We start from the raw sequence: 20,732 nt of genomic DNA, 5'->3' as shown, positions 1-20,732 counted from the left end.
ATATTACATTTTCTGTTTTATCACATGACAATAAAATAATCCTGAATAAGAAAACTTGACATAGAGTCATGGTATTTGCCATTACCACCCTGCAAAAAGCATGATTTGTAACAAAGTAGAAAGATGCCATATTAATTTATCCCAGTTAAATGGTCCTAAAACACCTTTAGATCCAAATGCTTATTTAGTATTCTGACAAAAGACCATTTGGACAAAATGCCCAAGAATAATGCTCATTAAGCACCAAGCATCAAGGTATAAAATTTTATTATGCATATTTAATTAAAGAAACCATTTCTGCAGTGCATTCCAAATTGTTGGTTTTCACATTTTTTTCATTGTAGAAAGCTCAATAAAAAAAAGTTAACATTTCAAATGTAAAATTTGAACACCAATGTTGATCATTTAGGCCATGTAAATTCAAGCTGACAACATTCTACCACATTGCTGGAAAGAATAAAAATGAAAGGTCCAGAAAGCGGGTAATGTATTTTAGATAATAAAAATATTGAACTTTATTGTACAATATTTGCCAATCTTAATTAAAAATCAAACATTCATTCTTAATCAAAAAAAACAATTCTCCACATAAAAATTTGTTTCAATAATCCATCAAGGTAAAACATTGATGTCTTGTACCAAGAGGGATTCTGCATTCAATTGAATTCCTTGCAACCCTGGTATTCATAATCACAATAGCCAACAAAGAGTGGTTCAGCTGGTATGCCCCGTCTACAAGATAGAAAGAAAAGTCACTTAATGTCAAGCTATTAAACATTGGAGTCTCAATTTTCCAAGAGCAGCTTCTAATCTTGAAGCTACTTTAAAATAATTAATTTTGAAATGTGCAAGTATTCTATCTACTGCATCAGGTGCTCCCATAGTAGCTTCCTCTACATTGGAGAGTATCACTAGATGCAAACAGGGACAGAGTTTTGTTGATTACCTTTGCTCTGTCTGCTGCAATAGCGGGGACCTCTCAGTGGCCAACAATTTCAATTCAATGCCCAATGATATGTCTGTCCATGGCCTCATGCACTGCCAAAAAGAGGGCACCCGCAAATTGGAGTTACACTAAACATTGTCTGGGCATTCTCCAACCAAATCGTATTAACATCTATCTCTCTGGTTTCCATTAGGCCCCTTTTCCATCTCCCTCTTTCCCTAACCCCACCTCCTTTTCTCTAGCTCCTTACCCCCCCCCCCTTCATGTCCATACAGAAAGCCATCTCCTTTCCCCATCACTTCCAAGCTTTTTTCTCCTGCCCTCTTGCCTGTGGGCCTGTACTCCTCCCCCTGCCCCTCCACTCATGATTTTATCCTGGCACCTGGCTGCTTTTTGTTTATACCTTGACAAAGGGCTCAGGCGTGAAACATTGGTCACATATCTTTGCTTCATTTTAAAAAAAATTATTTAATTGCTACATGTATTAAAAATCATACAAATATAATAAATATACCAAAATTAATACATGCTTTTTTCAACAATTTTCACCCCTTCCCTCCCAGATAGAAGAGATTAAAAGAAAAAGCAAAAGAATGAAAAGATAGAGAATACACTAGATATAGTTTAAAATTAAAACATATTTTATTTTTATATAAAATAACTAATTCTAAATGTGTGTGTGTGTGTGCGTTACTTAGTGTTTGTTACCTTTCACCTATTTTAAGATCTTTAATATTAAAATCTGTTTAATTAAGTCAGCCAATGGTTCTATTACTAATACAAACAGAGCTGGCGACAATGTCAGTCTTGTTGATCTCATTAATTGAAAATAATCTGAAATTTGTCCGTTCATTACCACTCTAGCTCTTGGTTCAATATATAACGCCTTTGTCCAATTTATAAATGTTGATCCTAACCCAAATTTAACAAGTGATTTAAACAAGTCCCATTCGACTCTGTCGAATGCTTTTTCTGCATCTAAAGCTACTGCAATGCTTAAATATTAGATGAATAACTCATTAACCGAGTAGCATCATCTGCAGATTTTCTTTTTTAATAAACCAAGTTTGGTCCATATTTATTAATTTCAGTTAAAAGTTTTACAATCTATTTGCCAACAATTTTGCCACTATCTTGTAATCTACCTTTAATAAAGTTACAAGTATGAAATACAGCGTGCTCAGAATCACTACTCTGGAGACAAAGTTTTGGAGAACAGGTTCAGCCTTATTTCGGGTCTGCAGAGCTGGGTGTCTCTTAGTCATAAGACACATCGGAGGTCCAAAATCATCACTCTTTTGTACAGTCCCCCGCTCAACATCACCACATCTCCTTATGGTTCCTTCTAATTGGGACTTCAATACTTTACAATCTTCCACTTTCTACTCCCATCCCTGCAGATACCGCACAGTCCCTCCCTCATCATACATCATATGTTATGTTAATCAGGCAGTCTCATCATTCGGGGTGTCTAAGTTAATATTCATGCCTTCATTAAACAAGCACAATGGTTACTATTGGATACCCTAGGTCATCTTGCCAGTTTAAACCAGATTCTGTTATCCTTGAGGCTTCTGATAAGAAAGGGGCCCACTAGCTGGTGGCTAACTATTTTCAAGCTCTAATCTACAAATTTTGCATTCAATTACCTTTCACAGAATGACACTAGTTTAATCATCTCCAGCCATTTTTCACACAAGTTTATTGGAAGATGGCTTTAGTGATCTCTACCTTTTTTGGGGATCACAGTTATAACTGCTGTCTTAACCGACTCAGGCAAATTTCCAGTCTCATTCATCTGTGCCAAAACAGTGATAAATAAAGGAATCAATAAATCTTTAAATTCTTTATAAAATTTAGATGACAATCCATCCTCTCCAGGGTATTTATTATTCTGTAATGTTGCTATCTCTCGTTCAATCTTTTACTGTGAAAGGGTTTCCCAATGTTCTTTAATCTTCCAAATTTAATTTGGGTAAATTTATTTGAGATAAAATCAATCTATTTCATTTTCATCTTGTAACCATTCTTATTTATATAATTTCAAATAAAATTGCTTAAAATTATAATTTATTTTCTGAGGTTTAAAAGAAATAGAGTTTGATTAATCTCTAGTTTTAGATTCTTGTTCTGTTTTCAACTGCCAGGCTAAGACTTTATTGGATCTTTCACCTAGTTTATAATATTTCTGCTTAGTTTTCATAACTACCTTTTCTGTTCTATAGGTTTGTAATGTATTGAAATTTCTTATTCATAAGTATCCTTCTATTCACTGATGTTTGTCTTTCTAATTGATTTTCTAAATTAGTTATTTCCCCTTCCAGTTTAATAATTTTGCACATATAATCTTTCTTTAGTTTGAAGAATAACTTGTTTGTCCATGTTTATACGCCTTCATTGTATCCCATTGAACAAATATATTAGCAGTTGAATCAACATTAGTATCTATGAATTGTTTTGTCTTCTAACAAATTGACAAAAATCTTTTCTTTTTAATAACATACTGTTAAATCTCCATCTATAATTCACTTCTTGTTCATCTTCTACAAGCAATGTTAATAATAAAGGTGAATGATCCGGTAGGTCTTTCTTTATATTGAATCTGCTGTACCCTTCCTTGTAATCTTGCTGACAATAAAAACATATTGATTAAAATTAAATTAATAAAATTAATAGTCTTTTTCTCTAGGATGTATCCTTCTCTGATTATCTATCAAATTTAAATCTTGCATTAATGATAGTTATTTTGGTCGCTTTAGACCTTACCACAGTTCTCATAGATCTATCTAAAATAGGGTCTAAACAAAAATTAAAATCTCCCCCTATTAAAATATTTTCAATTTCACGACCCATATTTAAAGAAGCTTTGAATAAATTTTCTATCATTCACATTCAGTGCATATATATTCAATAATGTCCATTGTTCAGAGAAAGTTTATCAGCACAAACCTACCAAATGAATCCAAAATTTTGCTTTGTATTCTAACTGGAAGATTCTTAATTATCAAAATAGCTACCCCTCTTGCTTTTGTATTAGAATGCAAAGCTATTATTCCCATCCAATCCCTCTTTAGTTTCTGATGCTCCTTCTCAATTAAATGCATCTCTTGATGCAACATCCACTTTCATTTTTTTTTTAAATATTGGTTAAAATTCTCTTCCTCTTTATTGGATTCTGAAGCCCATTAACATTAAAACATAAGATTTAGCCCTTTACTCATTTTGCTGTTCCAAAATCCCTCCCAACTTCCATCTTTTCCCCCCTCACCACTCCTTGGCATCTTCATAACAAAAACATTCTAAATAAGATTAACATATAATATCCAGTTGCAAAAACAATAGCAAAGTTAGAAATAAAAGAGAAAGAATGAAAAAGTATAGAAAAAAACTCCCCTTTAACATTGCCCTGAATTTTCCAGACGCTACCTCCCTCCATTTTACGGGTTGTGGTGAAGACCACAAAAAAAAACTCTCGGTTCGGCAGAACCCAATCATCTCAACTCTGGCTCCCCTGAAAAGTTCAAACTTTCTTGAAATTTTTTCAAATATTTCATCCAAAAATAATAAAATAATGTCCTCAAGTTGAATCAAATCCTGACACATATCTGGTAATCGGTCAGCATATTATTGAGCACTTTCTGGATCTGTGAAGAATCTATTTGGACCACCTTGAACAAACAAAGTTGCAGGGTAATGTAGAATAAAATTAGACCTTTTCTTTGAGTGTTTTTAACCACATTAAACCCTTCTTTTCTTCAACAGTTCAAAAACTTCTATCAGTGTAAAAAAAAATCTTATTTCCCCCAAACTCCAGTGCAGCTTTTCTTTCCTTAGCTTGTTTTGCTGCCAGTTCCAGAATTTTTTTCTCTTTCTTGATTTTGGAGAAATTTCACAACAGGTCTTGGTATCTGATTTGGCGAAGGCTTAGGCCTTAGCACTCTATAAGCCATTTCTATTTCAATGTCTCCTTAAAAATAAATTTGCCCAAAAGTTTCTGGGAACCAATGTTGTAAAAATTGTTTAATATCTTCAACTTCATCCCTTCTTTCAGACCTATAATCTTAACATTATTTCTTCAATAATTCTTCAATGAATCTACTTTCTCAGATAATTGTTTATTCATCATTGCCACGGCTTCCAAACTTCCTTCCATCTTGTCCACCCTTTCTTGAACAATTTGAGACTCCACATTAATACTTTTAATTTTTTTTTATTCGATCTCTTGATGTTTTCTATGAATTTCTTTAACTATTTCACAGTGTTAACCTTCAACTCTGATCTCTTAATGACTTATTAATTTTAACTTCATTTTAACAGGACTTTTAAAATGACTAGTCTTCTTCTTCTATTGATTCTTCTGAGTTTGGGTCATCATCATCTTCTTCTTTCTCTTCAATTCCTTTTGTATTTCTTTCTCCTCTGAAGTTATTCCTGATGTCTTCATAGCCCATTTGGAAGACCCTCTTCAAAGGCCTCCTCTTTGTACCTACTGCTGTTTGCACCTTGCGCATGCACCTTCCAGGTTAGTCCTAGCCCCCCCCCCCCCCCCCACTAATGCAGCGGCATTGACGACCGCTGAGAGGCCAACCTGGAGGCTCTCTTTGTGTGAAGAGACATCTTCCCTTCAGGTCCCGACTTCTTCATCAAGGTAGACCTTTTTCTTCTCTTAGCTTTTCTTGCATGTTCTCTGTTATTTCTTCAATGTCTTTATCCTTTTTTGGAGGCATCTTAAATTTTTTTTCTCTAGACTATTAACAGTCTTTTCCCCACTTTTTAAACTTTTTTGGGAGAGCCAGATTTTACACCCTGGCGCTACATCATCACATGATATCCCTCTGTACCTTTGCTTCATAAAGAACACTGCATGGTCTGCTGAATTTCTCCAGCACTTGTGTATCAAAAAATAAACAGGGCAATTAAGGTTTTAGCTCAAGATTCTCAGCAAACAGTGTACTTACCGGATCATGCGGCAGCGATGCTTTGTTAGTCTTGAATATGCATCATTCAGGTCATTTGTTTCTTCCCTGCTCCAAAGACGCTCACTCACAGCACTAGCCCGAGGCCTTCAAAAAATATACAAATAAAATGCAAGGCATGGTCATGATGCATTCAAGTCTGATGATAAAGGAAAGTTAACCAAAGCTATGACACGATTAATTAGTAGCCCAAAATTAGAGGTGCATTAAGTTGTCATTGTATTCCGTGCTATCAACTTTCCCCTCAAAATAAAACATCAGCTGAAGAAAGCATCTTGGGGTTGGATTACATCCTAAAAGTGGCCTGAAACTGCCTGATCGTTTACTCTTTCCTGGTCTGGTGAAGTTTGAAAAATTAATATCCTATTTTTATTTTTTGGGGGAGGGGGGTTGTGACTTAATCTTGAACTATATAATTCACCAGTTTTATATCAATTCTTGCTGTCATTGATGCCCCATCAAAATATCAAAGTATAAATTACTTTAGTGTTTTTGAGGGATTTTTCTAATTTTTGTTCCAACTTGTACTTGCAGCGTGACGGGGAAAACAATCACTGACAATATGCATGGGGAAATATCCAAATGATATTATTTATAATTTGATTTGCATAATGTAAACTAAATATTTTACTTCATTTGTTGATCAGTGCTTTAGATTTACTAAGAAGTTATAGTTAGTAATTCTAGGTATTGTCAAGAGTGCTTAAGTGTGAAATCAAGCGTTTCCCTTTGAATCTGTATTTGGGATTAATTAATTACCAATAAAACTGGCCTGAAACAAGCCGCTTCTTTCAGTGCATGATACATTTGTGACAACTGCATGCTTGTACCCCATTTCATCATACCAAAGCCTCAGATGTACAGTGCACCAAACAACTCCAAGAGTCTCCTTACAACCCACCACCAGCCCCAATACTGATCCCACCGTCCACACCCGCCACCCCCCCCCCGACAGCCCACCACCAACCCCCAATGATAGATAGCAGTGATGCTAATTTATGATGTTAATTAATACAGAATTTTTTTTAATCACGAGTATGGATGGTCACAAGTCGGGGAGAAGCTGTAGATTTATGTACAACACCACATTTGGTCAGTTATACAGCATAAAAGCAGACCATTCAGCCCAACCAGTCCATGACAGCTGAAATACATTCCTGAGATAGACCCATTTTCCTGCATTTGGCCTGTACTCTAAACTTTTCTTATCTGCATACCCATCGAAAGGTCTTAAAAATTACAACTGTATCTGCATTTAACACTTTCTCGCAGCTTGGTTCTTATACCAACCCCCTCTTGGGGGTTCAAACAAATTCACTCTTCTGGTCCCCTTTAAGTCTTTCCCCTCTCACCACCTCATCTGCACACCTTTTGAATTTCTAAACTTTGGGTCACTCATCCCTCTTCATACCATGGAAAACAACCTATCTATTTCCCTTTAAACCAAAGCCCCGCAGCCCCAGCAATATTATGATCCTCTCTAGCTTAATCTCAACTTTCCTGTAGTGTGGAATCAGAACTACATTTAATCAAACAAGCACGGAACAGAGGAATACAGGCAGATGGGATTAGTTTAGAATGGTTTCATGGTTGATGCAGGCATGATATATAAAGGGCCTATTCTCATGGCATACTTTTCTAATGTTTATCATTCAAAAAAAGTCACTAAATTGGCATCTAGTTCAGTAACAGAAAAATGATGCATTTCACATCCTCAACCTTCCAATCCAAATATTAATTCTTTGTTTCTAGACCAGTAATCATCCTCCATCCATATTTACATTAATATTTTATGAAGCACTTTTCTGAAGACTTTCTGAAAGCCCAAACATACTATATATCCATCTTTATTCTACTTAGAACCTTACAAATAAACCAGTGATTTATTAAACAAATTCACTTTCATTTGTGTTGAATATATCCAATCCAATTAAGTGTTCATTACTGCTACCTCAATAAATTAGTTCTTTTCTCTAATTTCCTGACCACTGACATCACACTGACTGATCTGTAGTTCCCCATTTCGTCTTCTCCATTTCAGTTTTTCTTTTAATTATCTTCATCCATAAAGACAGACAAAATGTTTAACTTCTGTCTTTCTTATTCCCAATTTAATTGGGGTTAGTGTAAATGGAAAGCTGGTCAACACAATTCAGTGGGCTGACAGACTTGTTTGTGTTGTACATCACTTCCAACTTTAATTATTCCTGTTCATTCTGCAAGGAAACTATACTAATTTTCTTTGATTCACAAAATAATCTAGTGTTTTTTAAGATTATGCTAACTTATTCTTGTATTCTACTGGCTCTTTTTCTTTATGCTTTGCCAAAATCAAGAGGGGGGTGTCACCAGAAATTGGAGAAGTTGATAGTAATGGTGTCTGGTTGAAATCTGCCAAGACGGAATAAAAAAGTGCTGTTCCTCCAATATGCATGTGACCTGAACTTGTCTGCCAATGGCCAACTGTACTGGCAAGTCAGTATGGGAATGAGAAGAGGAATTAAAGTGCTGGCCATTGGGAAATCCTGGCTGTTGTGGCCAGGAAAAGAGTCAACTTTTGTATTCAAGGCTTTGGAAGTGATCTCGTTTAATTGGAGATCAAACTTAATGTATAATATTTTGCTATTCAATACTATGCGATGTGAACGGTCCATAACTTTCCAATTACCTCATGGTCAATGCACCTGTGCAACTCCCCTGCATTCACTCAGAATCTTTCCCATCCAGCCTTTTAAGCCATCATGGATACATTTGCTCAGTCTTTTATCAAATCACAGATGCAATCACTGATCTTTGCAATTCGTCATTCTTGCCCACTATGTATCATATCTCCTCAACAACTCTGCTATTAGTTATAACCTCAATGGTCTGGGAGATTACAATCAATGCTTCCACAATCTGCACTTAAAATCCTAAATTTACACCATCAAGTGCAGAAGATGTTGCATTCAACCACTGGATCAAACATCAAGAAATACAATAGTTATTGTTTATGGCTAAACAGTGAAAATTAAAAAGATAATTTATAACTGCAAATGATTGCAAACCCAATTTTGGTTTGGCTGAACTAGTCAAATATTGAACAGCATTTCCTTGCATTAATACAAGTTTTCTTTCAAAATGGCACATCACATGTATATCTCTGTATGTTGGAATGCAGTTTAAAATTGCTACCATAAACGGGAGGCAAGATTGGTTGCATCGATATATTCCCCCCAGAGACAAGCTTCTCCCCCAATCACCAGCTTCTTCTGTGCAATAGTTCCTGTAATTGAAAAAGAAAATGTTACTTTTGGATACAACTATCCCCAGTATTTTTTTCCTCATTTTGATTATCCAGGTCAATAAATCAGACCATTTAGAATGCACTTCCAAAATGAATGATAAAACACAAACTTTTTAACAACTTGGCAGATACATCAATTCAACATTTAGGAATAAAACAAATGTTGGAAATAAAAATACACTGCAAGAGAAACTCAGCAGGTCAAGTTTATGTAGCAAAGATGCATCACCAAGGTACAATGAAGAATGAAGGATTCAAGTTTGAAACACTGGTTAAGTATCTTGATCTTTGCTACTGTTTGACCAGCTGAGTTTCTCCAGCATTGTTACTTCATTGTAGTCCCTTTTACACTTCAATGCAGGAATATTGCACCTTCATTGCGCCACCCCTTCTGTTTAAAAGGTACGAACATGGAATTTAGGGGTGGGGGATGATTCCAGTCCCATCTTTAAACCAGCAGAAGAGGTAACCGTCGAGTCAACATCTGTAAAAAGGGCGATCCAACAATCGGACGGGAAAGGGTGTTTTTGATTTTTACAGCATACAAGACCCTTAAGCATACAAGAGCATACAAAATACTGTGAAGGCCCTGTATCACTGAGGTGGCAGTGGTGTCTGGGCAGGCCACAGCGAATGGGAAGCGGGAGTACTCGTCATGGTGATAGCCATGGATTCTGCTCCACACCAATCGCTATTGTGGACGCTGCTTGGAAGGGTCACAGGTAAGGTGTGTACTGCACTGAAGCAGAGTTGTAGTATTCCTATACATCAACAGATTTCAAACTTTTTCTTTCCACTCACATACCACCTTAAATAATCCCGATGCATTAGGTGCTGTGATTAATAAAGGATTACTTAAGGTGGTGGCAGACTCTCATGTTTTACTGCTGGAAATACTCAAGCAAATCAAGCCACATTTGAAGGAACAGAAAAGGAGTTGATGTTTTAGGTAAAAGGCCCTTTGTCAGAACTGGAAAGAGACAAATAAGATAGTTAATCTCATCAGATGGAGCTATCTGAGAGCAAATCAAATATCTAGTCAACAAATGTGAGAACAACATGAGAGCAAGTACACAAAAAGTGGAGGAGTTACAAATTGTAGTGTTGGAGGAAATACTAGGTATGTTTTCTACATGTAAAGGAAAATAGAAAAGTGGCAAGGGATAGTGGAGAAGAAATAAATATGCTGAGCAATACTAAAGAGGTCTAAAGTGATACAGACACATATCAAGTTATCTTAAGTAGTATTCAATATTAAATCAAAAGGCTGCAACAAATGCCCATTTGAGAGACAAGGAACTGTTTCACAAGCTTGCATTGGTCTACATTGTAATAGTGGAGGCTACAACCAATAAGTCAAAATGGGAGAAGGGAAATTAAGGAAACTCCAGGTCACACAGTGCTTACCAATCTGTGGATGGTTTCTTCAATATAGGGAAAGCATTATGAACACATTATGCATTAGATTGGAAGCACAAGTGAATTGTATTTCACTTGAAATGACCCGAGTCCCTGAATGGTGGGATTGAAAGAAATGAATTAGATTACCCATGGTTGCAAGGGAAAGTACTGTAGAAGGATTGTTTGAGGTAATGGAAGAGTGGACCAGGGAGTCAAAGGGGAAAAACAGTTCCTTTAAAAATGCCAAGAGCAGGAGAAAGACATATCTGGTGGTAAAAATTGTGGAGAATTTATGTTGAATGCTGGTACTGTAACAAAGTATATAGATAAGTTTTTTGGGAGATAAATTGGGAAAGGTTTGTTAGAGTAGGTCACATACAAACATTTTAAAACAGATCTTATTTGAAATACTGGAGCTTTGCTAATGCAAGACACATCACTGCTCAGATTTTTGCAAGAGTGTAGAGCTCGTCGAAAGAACCAAAGACTTGCTGATCCAAACCAAGGCTTTTATCAGCAAAAGACCGGAGCTCTTCACAGGTGGCCGACCAGTCCGGAATGATCCGACCTGGCCAGGGACACAACCCTTTAAGGCCCAGACAATAGGTGTGGCTTAGCTCTCAGCCAATCGCTGTAAGCACAGTCTAGATACAGTAACTATATACACTATGTACATTGGTGATAGGTCTGTACTATCACATTCACCCCTTCTTGGAGAGTTGACCCTGGGAGAAAAAAAAAACAAAAACGAGGGAGAGAATGAAAGGAAGGGGTAGGTCAAGGACTGTAGCGGTCAGGGGGTCTGACCATCCGGCGTGACCGCCGTGGTGCCGGGATTGGGGTCGCTGGAGTGGTGTCGCCAGCGGGCTCGTCGGGTGCGACTGCTCCGTCGCTCAATTCCCCAGTCGTTTTGTCGGCAGGGTGGCCCGGGTCATTGGGGTGCTGTTGGTCCTTCTGTTGCAGCACGGGGCCTGGAGCATAAGGAGTTGGGGGGTTTGCTGGGTCTACCGCGTCCTGAGCTAGGTCCCACACCGAAACAGTGTCCTCCCGCCCGTCTGGGAACTCCACGTATGCGTAATGTGGGTTCGCGTGGAGTAGAGTCACTCGGTCGACCAAGGGGTCGTTCTTTGAGTGCCGGACGTGGCGTCGCAAAAAGATGGGGCCAGGGACGGTGAGCCATGCCGGTACAGTGGTTCCCGATTCGGATTTCCTCGGGAAAAGGAACATCCTTTCGTGGGGGGTAGCATTTGTTGCAGTACATAGGAGGGAGCGGATGGAGTGTAAGGCACTAGTGAGAACCTCCTGCCAGTGAGAGGTGGGGAGACCTTTAGACCGGAGAGCCAGTGTAACCGCTCTCCATATGGTGGCATTCTCCCTCTCGACCTGGCCATTACCGCGTGGGTTATAGCTCGTGGTCCTGCTTGAAGAAATACCACACTCCAGAAGGTACTGTTGCAGCTCTGCACTCATGAATGAGGACCCCCTATCACTGTGGATGGAATTGGGGTACCCGAAGATGGTGAAAATACTGTGAAGGGCCTGTATCACTGAGGTGGCAGTGGTGTCTGGGCAGGCCACAGCGAATGGGAAGCGGGAGTACTCGTCGATGGCCGAAGGATGTAGGTATTACGGTTGGTCGACGGTAGGGGCCCCTTAAAGTCTACGCTAAGACGCTCGAAGGGGCGGGTGGCTTTGATAACGTGGGAGTTATCCGGACGGAAGAAGTGGGGCTTGCATTCGGCGCACACCGAACAGGCTCGGGTCATGGAGCGGATCTCCCTCGACTGTGTAGGGTAAGTTGCGCGCCTTGACAAAGTGAGCAAACCTAGTAAAGACCGGAGCTCTTCACAGGTGGCCGACCAGTCCGGAATGATCCGACCTGGCCAGGGACACAACCCTTTAAGGCCCAGACAATAGGTGTGGCTTAGCTCTCAGCCAATCGCTGTAAGCACAGTCTAGATACAGTAACTATATACACTATGTACATTGGTGATAGATCTGTACTATCACAAAGAGCTTTGAAGAATATTCAAGATCCTTCACTAATAGATTGTTGTTTACCAAAGGCAACAGATGAAAGAGATTGTTGGAGCCGCATAGTGTCTGTAGGAGAGCTTGCTGTTCTAAGAGAGTCATGTGGTTTTGTAAGCAGAAAGAGTCAAACAGGCTTTCTCTCTGAGTGTGAGAGAGAGAGAGAAGGACGGCTGACTAATGTTTCACTTGGAATAAGTGAAACAGAAAGGAACTCTGTGGTGACCTGAAAAAAAGAGGTTATCATCTGGAGAACCCTGACGGGGCAAGTTTAATCAGCAAGACACTGAGGTGATTGATGGAAGTTCATCAGTTGTGGATACCCTGGAACAACAAATCTCTCTCTTTCAAAACCGACAAGAACCATTTACCTTTCGAGCACCAAAGCCTGGTGAACTTTATACATGTTAAGTTCTGTGCACAGTATAAGAATTGCCTGCAACCAGAGAACTTGGAAGAATGAGACGTGAGATTGAACTGTGAACCGAAGACTTTTTCTTACATTTACACACATATCACATACACGTGTGCTTAGAATCAGAAGGGGGTTAAGTTAGGTTAAGTAAGTCAATAGTGATAAGTTAGAGTTTGATTCTATTTTCATGTTTAAAGATAATTAAAAGCAATTTTTGTTTAAGTAACCATTTGTCTTGGTGAATATCTATTGCTGCTGGGTTTTGGGGTCCTCTGGGCTCGTAACAGTATGGTTAAAGGGGTAGGGGATATTTTGAGATATAAAATATTATAAATAATTATTGGGTAAATAGGCTGTGGAGACCATGGTACAATTTTACAGAATCTTTAAGCATGACATGTCTAAAAGTCAAAACAAAACTCAATTTATTTGGGGTAATTTTTAATCAAGTCAATATTTCCTCCTAAAGATACTGTACAAGTCTATATCATCAATAAATGGCATACTTATGCTTACATGCTCAATGGCTAAAAAACAATTGATAATATCGAATCATAGAAATTAGGTGCAGGAGTACAGCATTCAGCCCTTTGAGCCTGCACCACTATTCAATAGTATTCACTATTTCTACTTTCTCTTCATGTCCTTGATCTCTTCAGCCACAAGGCCCTCAACAACTTTGTGGCAGGGAATTACACAAGTGCACAACTCTGAATGTAGAGGTTTTCTCTCATTTCAGTCTTAAATGGCTATGACTCTTTGTTCTGAGTTTCCCAAATTTTGGGAAATTCTTCCTGCATTTAACCAGTCTAGTCTAGTCGAAATGGTGTCTCAATAAGATTCCCTCTCACCCCCCCCTCCACCCCCACAAATTCTATGCAGTATAACCTTAATCTATCCAGTCTTTCTTCATGTCAATCCTGCCATCCCAAGAATGAGTGAGATGACTCTTCATTGCACTCCCTCCATAAGTAGAATGTCCTTCCTCAGATTAGCAGAGCAAAACTGCACACAATAGTTAAGGTCTAGCCTCATCAAGGCTTGATACAACTGCAGTAAGGCATCCCTACTTTTATATTCAAAACCACTCGTTATAAGACTAACATGCAAATTGCATTCTTTACCATCTGCTGTACCTGGATTCCAACCTTTCAATGACTGATGCACCTTTACACCCAGTTCTTGTTGCACCTTCCTTTCTCTTAATTTGCCATTCATATAAAAAGCAGCTTGCCTATTACTGCCACCAAAATGGATAAAAGTAAACTTCTCTACATTATACTGCATTACCCATCACATGTCCATACTACTAATCTGTTAATCCTTTCACCCCTCTTCAAATGCTCAGCTCAACAATGACATCTTTAAATAATTAACTCCATAATTTTTTTCCCCCACTACCAAAGTCAAGCCAACTGTTCTACAATTCTCTGATTTCTTGCTTAAAAAAGATGCATCATATTAGCTACCCTCCGATCCAAAGGAACTGATCCAGATAATAGACGGTTGAATGATAACTATTAAAGCATCCATCGTCTCTTAGGTCACCTCACCAAGATGCAGCTCATCAGTCCCTGGGGATTTATTGACTTAAGGCCAATATTCCAACACAATTTTACAATTAATAAGTAATTCTTTCAATTCCTCCTCTATACTAATCCCTCAGACCAGTGGTATTCTCAGAATGTTATGTTGATCTTTCTTCGTGAAGGCAGAAAAGAATATTCAATTGGTCTGTGATGTGATGACTGAAAATTCTAGGATTGCAAATGAATGAGAAAATGTCACAGAGCAAATTTGTACAGAAATTGCTGTAAAGGAAAGAGGCAAAGACCATTTTTATTGATGCAGAGGTTTATAACAGACTCCAGGAGGATGCTGACAGGTTGGTGGAATTAACTAATGAACACAGATGAAATTTAATACTCAAATGCAAACTGTTACCTTTTGATAAAAATGAGAAGTTATAAAGGCATAATTCTAAAGGGGTATGTGAAGACTGAGACCAGGATCAGTTTATTGAAAGTAACAAGTTACCAAATACTATATATAACCATATAACCATTTACGGAGTGGTAACAGACCAGGTCGGCCTTTCGAGACCGCACCGGTTCACTAGAACAACTCCACTAGCTCAAATCTCCGCTCACCGCCAATAACCCTCCAACCCCCTCACCTCCATGTACACATCCAACCTTCTCTTAAATGACAGAAGGGACCCTGACGCAATTATCTCATTCGGAAGTTCATTCCATTCTGCCACCACTCGCTGAGTGAAAAAGCCACCTCTAATATTTCTCCTAAAGTGTTGCCCCCTTACCCTTAACTTATGGCCTCTTGTTCCAACCTCCCCTTCCCTCAGGAGAAAGAGTCTGTTTATGTCTAGTCTATCTATTCCTTTCATAATTTTAAAAACCTCTATCAAGTCCCCTCTTAGTCATCTACATTCTAATGAATAAAGTCCAAGTCTCCTTAATCTCTCCCTGCAATCCAGATGCTGTAAGCCAGGCAACATCCTTATAAACCTTCTCTGCACCCTCTCCACCTTATCTATATCCTTTCTATAATTTGGAGACCAGAACTGAGGACAGTACTACAAACCTGGCCTCACCAATGCCTTAAACAGCTGCAGCATCACCTCCCAGCTCCTATACTCTATACTATGATTTATGAAGGCATATGTCTTCCATATGTCTTCTTAACCACCCTGTCTACACAGCAATCCACCTTCAGTGAACTCTGGATCATAACCCCCCCAGGTCCCTTTGCTTCTCTGTGTGCCTCAATGTCCTCCCCTTAACTGTATATGTCCTATTCTGGTTACTTTTACCAAAATGCAACACCTCACACTTGTCTACATTGAATTCCATCTGCCATCTTTCATCCCACTCTTCCAAACAAACCAAATCCTTCTGTAATCCAAGAAAAAAATCTACCTCACTATATACCACTCCCCCTATTTTTGTATCATCCGCATATTTGTTTACCCAGTTAACCAAACCCTCCTCTAAATCATTAATATAAGTGATAAACAACAAGGGACCCTGCACCGATCCGAGGCACCCTGCTTGTCACAGGCTTCCAACCTGACATACAGTTGTCCACCACGACTCTCTGCTGTCTATCTCCCAGCCACCTCTGAACCCACGTCACAATCTCTCTACTAATTCCTAGTGAGTGAACTTTCCTTATTAACCTTCCATGCGGAACCTTATCAAAATCCAAATAGATCACATCTACCTTCATCCACCTTTTTTGTAACTTCCTCAAAAAACTCAACAAAGTTCGTCAAACATGACTTTCCTGTTACAAACCCATGCTGGGTGCCCCTAGAGGTCATAAGTTTAAGGTGCATGGAATTGAAGGAAATTTGAACACTGTCGGGGGAAAATAGCTGATGCAGATAAAACAGCAGTGCTTAAGAATCATACACAAATACATGAATATGGTAATTAGAGCACAGTCATGGGTTGAACATTAGTTTATTTTAAAAATTATTTGTATTTAGAAATCTAATGCAAGTCTAATTTGTAGTGGAAGTAGGGAGCTCTATCGATAGGAATGCAAAAATCGGCACAGTAACAAAGCAAATGTTATTCATTTTTCCCTACAAGAAAAAAAAATGACTACGTTCCATAAAGGGCTGAAATAAAAGAAATCAATGGGTAGACAATTTCCTTAACAAATGCCATAATTAAAAGGTATCAAAGCTGATAATCTAATTTCATAGTTCTATACTTTACCCTGCCATAATCCAATGCCCATAACTATAAATTAAAAATGCAGTTATTTGCTAAAAGTAGATCCCAATCCAGGTGACTTCTACAATCGAGGACAAGATTTGTAGCCATACATATCCTTTCGTATAGATTCCCCTCCAAAAATCTACAAGCAGTTCTCCAGGACTGTAGCGATTGTGGTAGCACCACTTCATTTTCAAGGGGAAACACTAATTAATACCCTCTCCTTTGCATCCTCACCAACGTAGATGTTTAGCTTCCTGGGACAGCTCTCAAATTCCCCCTTTAATCCTGTACCAATGTCAAATCTCCAAATATCTTGCTGAGTAATGAGTTTTCCCTGATGTTCTAAATTTGCAGTTGGGAAAGGAAAAAGCGATGAAATGGGTGAACACATGGAAAATGAAACTCCAAAGACACAAGAGAAAGAGGAAATTAGAACTTGTTTGCGCATCTTACCAAAGGATTGCTAGGTTCCATATGGTTCTACATGTTCAAAAATCTTAATCCAGATTAGTACACAAGATAGTGTTGCCGAAACAAGGTGAATAGAAAAGATGAGTGAGCATCAGTGTTCTTTGAAAATGCCAACATCAGGTAGCACATGGCAAACACTTCAACACTTGAGGCAATGAAGTTATGTTGCAGCATACAAGTTTAGTTAGACCTTATTTACTGTACAGGAATCCCTAGTAACAAATGACCTTGCTTACAGAAATCCAACTTTAACATACACTCCCACACAATTTTAAAGCATTTTTCAAGTATAATTGAACATAGAACAGGTCCTTCAGCCCACAATGTTGTGCTGACCTATATAAACCTACTCAACAATCGAAAACTTCCCCATAGCACACCCATGACCTTCTATTTTTCTTGCATCTATGTGCCTATCCAAGAGGTTTTTTTTAATGTCCCAATTATACCAGCCCCCACCACTCTTGGCAATGAATTCCAGGTACCCACTACTCTAAAACTTACCCCTGACACCTCCCTTAAAATTTCCTCCCCTCACGTTATACAAATGTCCTCTGGTATTTGCTACTGTCACCTAGGGAAAAGGTGCTGGCTGTTCATCCTATTTATGCCTCTCAATCTTATAGACCTCTAAGTCAGCTTCTATACTATCCAGAACACCTCTAACCTTTAGTTATTTGCCAACTTGCTAACATATCCTTCTAATTCTTCATCCAGGCCATTTATAAAAATCACAAAGAGTAGGGTTCCCAGAACAGATCCTTGCAGAACTCCATTTGTCACTGACCTCCAGGCAAAATATGTTCCATTTACTACTAAACTCTACTTTCTGCAGACAAGCCAATCCTAAACCCACAAAGCCAAGGTTACATGCCTCAGGAGTTCTAATAAGTCTTCCATGAGTGGCCTTGTTAAATCCCTTACTAAAATCCATATAAACCACATCTACTGCCCTACCTTCATGAATTTCTTTGGTTATTTCCTCAAAAAAATTCAATTAGGCTCGTGAGGTACAATCAACCCTTCACAAAGCCATACTGACTATTCCTGAGGACATTATGCTTCTTTAAATGCTCATAAATCCTGTCCCTAAGAATCCTCTCCAATAGTTTGCACTGACACAAGACTCACTGGTCTTGATGAAATTGTACAAGGCATTGGTGAGGCCAAATTTGGAGTACTGTGTACAGTTTTGGTCACCAAATTATAGGAAAGATATAAACAAAATAGAGAGAGTGCAGAGAAGGTTCACGAGAATGTTGACAGGATTTCAGGGTCTGAGTTACAGAGAAAGGTTGTGCAGACTGGGGCTTTTTTCTCTGGAGCATAGAAGATTGAGAGGGGACTTGATAGAGGTGTTTAAGATTTTAAAAGGGACAGACAGAGTAAATGTGGATAGGCTTTTTCAATTAAGAAAGGGGGAGATTCAAACTAGAGGACATGGTTTAAGATTGAAGGGGGAAAATTATAAGGGGAACATGAGGGGAAATTTCTTTACGCAGAGGGTGGTGGGGATGTGGAATGAGCTTCCAGCAGACGTGGTCGAGGCGGGATCATTGGTTACATTTAAGGAAAGACTGGATCGTTACATGGATAGGAGGGGACTAGAGGGGTATGGACCGGGTGCTGGTCAGTGGGACTAGTAGGGTGGGGATTTGCTACGGCATGGACTAGTAGGGCCGAACTGGCCTGTTCTGTGCTGTATGTGGTTATATGGTTATAATTCCCAAGATTCACCCCTTACTTTGCTTTTATAAAACAAGGAGACCTCATTTGCCATTTTCCAATCCTCTGGCACCTCCCCTTTTGACCAGAGATCACTGCCAACACCCCAGTATTTCTTTCCTCACTTCATTTAATAACCTGGGTACATCTTGTCTGGTCCCAGGGACTTATCAATCCTAATGGTTTTAAAGATCCTGGACATCCTCTTTCACAACCTCAACTTGCTCGAGCACATGCTTTTTCTTATACTGACCTCACATTGTCCAAGGCCCCTCTCTCTAGTGAACATTGGAGCAAAGTAATCATTTAGGATCTTCCCTACTTCCTCTGCCTCCAAGCACACACAGTCTCCTTTATCACAAAGCAGCACTACCTGCACTCCACTCATCCTTCTCTTCTTTACATATGCATAAAACCCTTTTGGGTTTACCTCAAACCTATTTGCCAAGGCCTTTTCATGCTTCTTTGTAGCTCTCCCAAGTCCTTCCTTCAATTCCTTCCTGGCTACCATACAATTTTCATGAGCCCTTCCTAAACCTTATGTATGCTTCCTTCTTCCTCTTAACTAGTGGCTTGCCTCTTGTCAACCACATTTCCCTTATCCTACCACCTTGTCTCAATGTCACTATTCTATCCAAAACTCTGTCCAAATGGTCTCTAAACATCCTCCATGTTACTTCTGTGTTTTTCCATGCCGAGAACATCTGTTCCCAATTTACTCTCCCCAGTTCCTGCCTAATCCCATTGTAATTAGGTCTTCCCCAATTAAACACTTTACCATTTTTTCTATTTCCTTTCCTTGTCCATAAATATGCTAAAGCTCAGGGATGTCACTGCCATCAAATGCTCCCCCACTGGGAGGTCTGTCACCTAACCAGGTTCATTACCTGGATCCAGTCTGGCCTCTCAAAGACATTGTTAGGGATCCTTCTTGGACACCCCTGACTTTGCCTCATAATTCTGCCCCATCTATCTTCTAGCAAGGAGGTCCCAGTCAATATTAGGGAAGCTGAAGTCTCCCATAACAAGCCTGTTAGTTTTGCACCATTCGACAATCTGTCTACTTATCTGCTCCTCAGTGTCTCAAGGGCTGGTTGGGGGTGTTTAGACTTCTCCCAAGAGAGTGAATGCTCTCTTCCTGTTTCTGACTTCCACCCACACTGACTCAGTAAACAATCCCGCCACAATGTGCTCCCTTTCTGCACCAGCGATACTATCCCTGATTAGTAATACTATTCTTTCCCCATTTCCACCACCCCCCTCTTACTTCCCTTCCTACCTCTTTTGAAATATCTAAACCCAGATACTTGCATCAGCCTTGTATAATGTTCCATGGTATTAACGAGTGGATATAATATATATTTCAATTGTTTCATCATGTGTCGTGTTCTGATTGATTATTTAATAAATGAAAAATTATAGCAAGTGTATGTACAACTACCCAACATGGATTTCTGTAGAAAAAAAAACTGTTTCTGACTTAAGAAATCCGCACAAAGATAATTCTCAGGAACTGAATCTTTAGGTAACCGGGACCCTCTGCATTGTGAACAGTTCTGGCCACCAATATAGTATAGGAGACTTTGGAGGGGGTGCACAAGAGGTACCCGGATTTAAATGTATAGCTACAAGGAGAGGTTGTACAAACTTGGATCTGAAACAGAATATGCTGGGGGGGGGGGGGGGGGGGGGCAACCTGATCAATTTACAATATGCATAGACAAATAGAGGGTGC

General features: G+C 39.1%; 1 protein-coding gene across 2 annotated transcripts in view; it reads right to left on the bottom strand.

Annotated features, from left to right (window-relative positions):
- Positions 1–250: 250 nt before the first annotated feature.
- Positions 251–20,732, bottom strand: part of hexb (hexosaminidase B (beta polypeptide)) — an 86,705-nt gene continuing 66,223 nt past the window's right edge. For both annotated transcript variants that reach the window (XM_069937283.1, XM_069937275.1), the window contains exons 11-13: positions 9,097–9,187; positions 5,905–6,009; positions 251–732 (exon numbers count right to left, since the gene is read on the bottom strand). In XM_069937283.1, the coding sequence (XP_069793384.1) occupies positions 657–732; positions 5,905–6,009; positions 9,097–9,187 (272 nt within the window). In that variant the 3' untranslated portion in view covers positions 251–656. The remainder of the gene's footprint in view (positions 733–5,904; positions 6,010–9,096; positions 9,188–20,732) is intronic.

This window comes from Narcine bancroftii, chromosome 1 (genome assembly GCF_036971445.1).
Source record: "Narcine bancroftii isolate sNarBan1 chromosome 1, sNarBan1.hap1, whole genome shotgun sequence".
NCBI lineage: Eukaryota > Metazoa > Chordata > Chondrichthyes > Torpediniformes > Narcinidae > Narcine > Narcine bancroftii.
Note: the sequence above shows the minus strand (reverse complement) of the source record. Positions and strands in the feature narration are given on the sequence as shown.